The sequence below is a fragment of the Sphaerodactylus townsendi genome, linkage group LG08 (assembly GCF_021028975.2).
Source record: "Sphaerodactylus townsendi isolate TG3544 linkage group LG08, MPM_Stown_v2.3, whole genome shotgun sequence".
Taxonomy (NCBI): Eukaryota; Metazoa; Chordata; class Lepidosauria; order Squamata; family Sphaerodactylidae; genus Sphaerodactylus; species Sphaerodactylus townsendi.
This window is the reverse complement of record NC_059432.1, coordinates 3304265-3311500: the sequence shown is the minus strand read 5'-3', so window position 1 is coordinate 3311500 and position 7236 is coordinate 3304265. Positions and strand designations below refer to the sequence as shown.

General features: G+C 49.0%; 1 protein-coding gene across 1 annotated transcript in view; it reads left to right on the top strand.

Moving 5' to 3' along the window:
* Positions 1 to 1855: 1855 nt before the first annotated feature.
* ZMIZ1 (zinc finger MIZ-type containing 1) overlaps positions 1856 to 7236 on the top strand; it is a 218241-nt gene continuing 212860 nt past the window's right edge. Inside the window, exon 1 of the mRNA XM_048505840.1 lies at positions 1856 to 1936. Within this exon, the coding sequence (XP_048361797.1) occupies positions 1856 to 1936 (81 nt within the window). The remainder of the gene's footprint in view (positions 1937 to 7236) is intronic.

The window sequence follows — 7236 nt, the reverse complement described above, 5'->3', positions numbered from 1 at the left end:
CATGGGCGTGGCCATGCCCCTGAGGGCCCCCCCCCCACTGGGCTCCCTAGAGCCCGGCTGCTGCTCTTCCCACAGCCTGGGGAAGGAGCACTTGCCGGCCTCCCAGATGTGCTTTTGAAAGCGCAGCATCCGGCATACTCTCTTTTTGAAATGTCACCACCTGGCGGACGATATAGGATGATAAAAACAAGGACAACTAGGCTCAGAGACAGCTTCTGTTCTAGAGCTGTGGCTATGATGAACTCCGTGGTTTTGGGCTGATGTGGTTGGGGCTGTGTAGTGATGGTCAGAGGAAGGGGAATATGAGGATAGGGGGTGAGGTCTGAAATAGTGTGCATCAGGGAATGCTTGTAATTTTCATTGTGCATGCACAATGACAATAAATGCTTATCATAATTATCATCATCATCATCATCATCATCATTATTATCTATATATATAAAAAGCTAACAGTGTTTTTGTTGATGATAGTATACCTCAGTAACTGCTGGGCCAATTCCTCTGAAAATTCCCAGCCACTATAGTCAGCCAAGCGAGAGTGTTTTTAGATGTTCTCATTCCTAAAATTTCACACCTGGCCCTGGTAAACCGCCTTTTTCCTGGCTGTTATAGGGAACAGTCCAAGAATAGGGCTATGGTCAGTTTTAGTTTTCGGGTCTTTGTTACAATTTTGGGAACAATTCATGCCTAAATAAAGCCACAGCAACGCGTGGCCAGGCCACGCTAGTAGTAGTTGTTGTTGTTGTTGTTTTTGTTGTTGTTGTTGTTGTTGTTGTTACAGGAGAAAAAGGCAGGGAATAAATTCAAACTCTTCTTCTTCCTCCTCGAAGTACTCTCTCTGATAAAGGTGGCTTTGATTTGCACTGTTAAAGGTGTTCACGGCCAGAATCAACTAGCTGCAGTGGTTTTTCCAGGCTGTGCAGTTGTGGTCTGGTAGTTTTTGCTCCTATCGTTTTGCCTGCAAATGCAGGCAAAATGTTAGGAGCAAAAACTACCCTCAACGAGCGAGGTTTAAAGCGGTGCCTTCACTCCACTCCCGGGTGGCCAAGGTGGTGTGCGAACAGCGTTTTTGCCGTCCCCGGGCTGCTGTATTTAGCCCGTGCGGAAAGGGCCTGAGTGTTCCTCTTTGTGGTTTCAGCTGGGTTGATCTGCAGTAGAACCTTAGAGGCAAGCAAGATTTTCAGGGCCAAAGCTTTTGTGAGTCAAAGCTCCCTTCTTCAGATCTCCTGCCCTGAAAATCTGCTTGGTTTCTATGTGCCTGGGCTCAAATCTAGCGATACGTCTTTGTCGTCAATCAAGCTGCTTCCAGGGTGCCCTTTGCCAGCCAGCGGGCCGAACACAACAACATCTGCCACTCTTCAGCGGGTGTGTGGTGGGCTTGATAGGAAAGCCTCGGTCTGTATGACATAACAGAGCATTTCCTCTTGAGCAGGTTGGAGTCCGGGCTGGCGGCAATCTTGCCTCACACTCGCTGCGTTAGGATATTGGTTTCTAACTGACACAAAAGTTGAGATAGCAACACCCCCCACTGAAATGCACAGAAACCTGAAGAATTAAATAGTGCTTCTTTGCCGGGGCAGGCCGGGGTAGGGGCTTCCTGTTTGGATAAATTGCTTTCAGAAAAACAGCAAAGAAGAGGTTCTCTTGCTGTTCAGCACTGTATTTTCTTTCTCCTTCCCTGGTTTGAGCTGCTGATTGTTTTGAAAAGGGAAAAGGGGAAAGTATGGCATCAAAGAAGAGAGGTGGTAGGGCTTATCGGCAGCCTGCTCAGCAGGGAACTTTGGCTGCTTGTCCGTGCCCAAAGTTGCCCCTCCAGCTGCCAGAGCAGACTGAGGACATGCCTGGGCTCAGAAGCATGGGGGCTCCAGATTACCGATGCCCCGAAGAGCAGGAAAGTCTGCATGTGATCCATGTTTTGGAGGACAGCCTTGGGCGGGTAAGCTTCGTTCAGGGGGCATTTTCTTTTGCATAGAGAAGACACCAGGAAGGATGGGTGTGAAGCTATGTTTGAAGCAAGGACGTAGGTAAGGGGGGAGGGGTTCTCGGGTTCAACCCCCCATTCATGGCCGAAGCGCCCCCCCCCCCCCCCCCGTTTGTGGGTTTTTAAAACATTTTTAGTGTTTTTTTTTGTTTTTGGCTTGCAGGGGGCGCATTGTTTAGGCTAGCAGCACCAAACTTTCAGGGATTGTTTCGGGTACTCTTCTGATGTGACTACCCAGGTTTGGTGAGGTTTAGTTCAGGGGGTCCAAAGTTATGGACTCCCAAAGGGGGTGCCCCCATCCTCCATTGTTTCCAACGGGAGCTAATAGAAGATGGGGGCTACACCTTTGAGGGTCCATAACTTTGGACCGCCTGAACCAAACTCCACCAAACCTGGGTGGTATCATTAGGAGAGTCTCGTAAAGATACCCTAAAAGTTTGGTGCTTCTAGCTTAACAATTGCACCCTGACAGCAGGCACCCTCCAAATTCCCCCAGATTCTCCTATTAAATCCACCCGCTTCAGCATGGATTTAAAGGGAGAATCTGAGATTGTCAGTTTAGAAGAAGAAGAAGAGTTTGGATTTATATCCCCCCTTAATCTCCTGTAGGAGACTCAAAGGGGCTTACAATCTCCTTGCCCTTCCCCCCTCACAGCAAACACCCTGTAAGGGGCTGAGAGAGCTCCGAGAAGCTGTGACTAGCCCAAGGTCACCCAGCTGGTGTGTGTTGGAGTGCACAGGCTTATCTGAATTCCCCAGATAAGCCTCCACAGCTCAAGCGGCAGAGCAGGGAATCAAACCCGGTCCTCCAGATTAGAATGCACCTGCTCTTAACCATTACGCCACATTGAAAGTGATGCTGTTTCAGCGTGGGGGATAATCCACCCCAAAACAGCATCACTTTCAATGTTGTTTAACCAGGGACCCCAGATTCTCCCTTTAAGGTGGATTTAAAAGGAGAATTTGGGCTCTCTAGTTTAAACACCTTTGAAAGTGATGCTGTTTGGGGGTGGATTCCAGCATCACAGCGGCTGCCGGGGGGGGGGGGGGGGCAAAACTCAGATTTTGCACCGGGCTCCATTTTCCAGGATCCTTTTCCCACTGACAGCAGAATCTAAAAGTGACGGTTTCCATGTAGCATCCTGGGACAGTAGGGGTTCCCTTCGTACGTCACCCCAGCATCCTGAAAAGAGCTTCCCCGGATCATCTTTTAACGCCTTCGCTGTGAATATTTTGAAGGGTGGAGCCACGTGTGTGGGACCAATCATCTGCGCCCTTCCCACCTGACCCCATGTTCTCCACCCCCGTGGTTTCGAATTCCCAAAGCAACCGTATGACTGCGTGGCAGAAAGCCACGGAAAGCCGCTTGTGTGCCTTCGTGGCACTATATGCAGGGGGCCCTAGGCAACCTTTGATTGACGTAAACACAGAGGCGTTCGTTCGGCACCCCCTTCATTAGATGCCTTGCTGTTTAGCAGCCCAATTAAAGCAAGAAGCAGAGCAGATGTAACCGGGCAAAACAAACAGGCAGTTTGAGCCAGCCTTCATAATTTGGCAAGACGTCCCATAAATAAATGCAGTAACTCACTTAGCATAGTCAAGTAGTTTGCTGCTCGGAATGGGCTCCGTTCGCGTGACGTTCCTTTTGAGGAACGGTTAAGATGTGGCAAATTACCTTGACGTCTTTGGATCCTGGCACATTCCAAAGAAGAAGATACATTCTGTTTGTTTTCCACCCCCACCCACCCCCAAATATGCATTATCTTAAATTAAGATCCTGCACTTATTTTCTCTGGCGACATCTCAGACTCAATGGAGAGCCTACACTGAGATGATTTTGTTTCCACCTTGTTAGTGTCAGTCTCGCGTGCTGCAGTGAGACAACCTCAGCCTTGAATGCTCTTCGTTGAGAATCGCTGTTGCTCTTGTGTGGAACCCAAAGCGCACCGGTGTTTAACGATGACATCTACGTTGTCTTCTCGGCTTAGAAAGTCATAGTCTTGGTACCCTTTTTCTCACACAGTATGCAGAGGTTTGAAGGCGAAATCTTTTTCCGTACCCTACATTTCTTGATCCTTTTCACATTGAGAACACTGATGTAAAAGGGCGGCAGTCGGGCTCCTTAAAACAGGGATGTGATTTGATCAGCCCATTAACTCTGCAGGTTTCCAGCATAATTCAGTTTATCCTCCAATGATAATAGGAGATAAAATCTCCTTCCTACCAGGATAGAAGAGTAATGATCTCTCTTGTCTGTACTTTCAGAGGGTAGCTGTGTCGCTCTGCAGTAGAACACCTAGATTCAAGTCCAAGAGCTTCTTAGAGATTGACAGGGGGGGGGGGGATACGTTTTTTGAGAGCCCAGCCTCCCTTTAGCTTTGTTCTCCCCTGTATTCTTCACTGTGTTCAGTTTCAGCACAAACATTTGCATATCTTGGTGTCATAAGAGCCATCTGTGTCATGAGCTGCCCAGTTCTGGTTTGATCGGGCCGCGTCTCCCAGACGGGACGTGGGATCCTCTTTTCCTCCTGCAGTTTGCTTTTGCTTTAGTTTTGTTTTCCAGGCAAAGCTTAATCTGCATATTAGGCACCTGTTTGCTGTTGTTCTCCACAGCATTGAGCAGTGTGGGTTGTTTTGACCTAAGTGAAGGCCGCACTGTCTCTGGATCGTGGGACTGGGGGTGGCCCAACCCCAGTGGTGGGATCCAAAAATTTTAGTAACAGGTTCCCATGGTGGTGGGATTCAAACTGTGGCATAGCGCCAATGGGGCTGGGCGAGGCACGATGGGGCCGGGGCTGGGCATTCCTGGGCGGGGCTGTGGCAAGGACGCAGCCACCGCACTGGTCCTTGGGCGGGAAACGAATGCGCGCAGGCTGCCACGCACGCCGGTGCACCTCCTGCTAGACTGCTTTAAGTTCTGCACGCTACTGCTGAGAGGAGGGGCGTAACTAAGGCAAAAATCGCATGGCAAAGTCACCAATTAGTAACCCCCTCTCGGCACACACAAATAATGAGTAACCTGCTCTCGGGAACCTGTGAGAACCTACTGGATCCCACCTCTGCCCAACCCCCCCTAGTTTCTGACATTCAGGGTGTGTGTGACATGGCGGGGCATGACGTAGGGCATAATAGAAGGTGTTTTGGCCCTTAACCTTTAGTTCTGGCAGTAGAAGTCGAAATGCTTTTCCCTGATGCTATTTCATAATAAAAAACTTTTTGAATACAGAGTCTGGTTATTAAACAGTCCAGGGACACAACACGGTTGTTTTATGGGATTTTCCATTTCTCGCCCCTGGTTGTATCTGTCCCTTATAACATTTCTTCCTGCAAGAAGCTTAAGGCAGCCATGCTGGTAATCTTTTCCCTCACCATTTTATTTTCTCTTCTAAGCCAGGCATGTCAAACATGTGGCCCTGGGGGCAGATTTGGCCTCTTGAGGAGGCTTATTAGACTTGCAAACCAGCTGAGGCACCCCCCACCCCGCTGTGGGTTTGCCAGTCCAGGCACCCCCAGTGCCGTTCTGGGGCCTCCGACCCAGTCTGACCAAGCCACATTTATGTCATATCCAGCCCTCTTAATGAATGAGTTTGGCACTACTGTTCTAAACAGCTTGATTAGTGGGGTGCTGTATGGTTTCCGGGCTGTATGGCCGTGGTCTAGCAGCATTCTCTCCTGACGTTTCGCCTGCATCTGTGGCTGGCATCTTCAGAGGATCTGATGGTGGGAATGGAAAGCAAGTGGAATATATATACTGTGAGGTCAAAAGGTGAGGCCATCTGAATAGAGTAGCCTGGCATGTGAGTCACAGAGAAGTCTGTAGCATGGGAGTAACAATGAAGATAGCAAGGTCAATAGGTGAATGGATCTGAATAGAAGTATCATGGTCTTTGTTTCCTTTGAGTGCTATAGTCTATAGTTGTCCTGTGTTTGTGTGGAGCTGATCAGTCACTGTCTTGATTCTAGAGTTTTTCAACACTGGCAGCCAAATTCTGTTCATTCCAGGCTACTCTATTCAGATGGCCTCACCTTTTGACCTCACAGTATACTCCACTTGCTTTCCATTCCTACCATCAGATCCTCTGAAGATGCCAGCCACAGATGCAGGCGAAACGTCAGGAGAGAATGCTGCTAGAACACGGCCATACAGCCCGGAAACCACACAGCACCCCAGTGATTCCGGCCGTGAAAGCCTTCGACAATAGCTTGATTAGTGTTGGGCTGAGATATAGTGAAAGAGGCCTGAGCTCTTTACCCAGTAAGCGTCACACTCGAGGAGGGATCTCCAGTGAAAGGCCACCACGTTGTGTGGAAGCGAAGCAAATGCTAGTGCTAAACAATGTCACCAGCGGTCAGGGCTGTGCTAGATAAGTACAAGAAGAGAGTGATGTAGAGAAACTTTGTGCCATGGTGTCGTGTACTGCACATAATGTGAATTTCTTCATCTTGACGGGTGATCTGTAGGCACAGTGTAGCAACTGGACATTAGTTTAGCAATCCTAAGGTCTACCAAGGAATAGGTCCCATTTTAGTCAATGGGACTTACTTCCATTCCAAGAAAGTGTCCTTGGATCTAGCAAACCAGTGATGGCGAACCTATGGCACGGGTGCCAGAGGTGGCACTCAGAGCCCTTTCTGTGGGCACACGGGCACAGAGTTCATAGTGGGGGGCGCGAAAAATCACCCCCGCACACACATCTAACCTGACCTGGGCATGATCCTTTACCCAGGAGTAAGCTCGGTTGCTGGCAATGGGGCTTCCTTCTGAGTAAACCCTCCTCGGGTCATGATTCACCCATTTGAAGCGTTGCACGATTGTTCACCAAGCTTACTCCTGAGTAACATGCGCCTCGGAGTCAACCGTTTTTTCTAAACTAAAACCTCAGTATTCAGGTTAAATTGCCGTGTTGGCACTTTGTAATAAATAAGTGGGTCTTGGGTTGCAATTTGGGCACTCGGCCTCAAAAAGGTTCACCATCACTGTAGCAAACTGTCAGCAAAATGCACTAATTTATGTGGATCTTTTCCTTTCTTTCTGGCCCCAAGAACCACGATGGCTGGAGTCACAGGACTAAGAACTGTGCGGAATAGAAACTACTGGGTCAAGAGGCTGTAGCAAGGAGGTGGGATGAGGGCAAAATTGCAGTCCCACTGATGGAACAGGTGGAGTGATTTTCCCCCTGTACCTCCTCCTCAGAGCATCTCCTGATCCCTGTGGCAGAACCTTTACATGGGTCCCAAAACACTGCAATTCACCT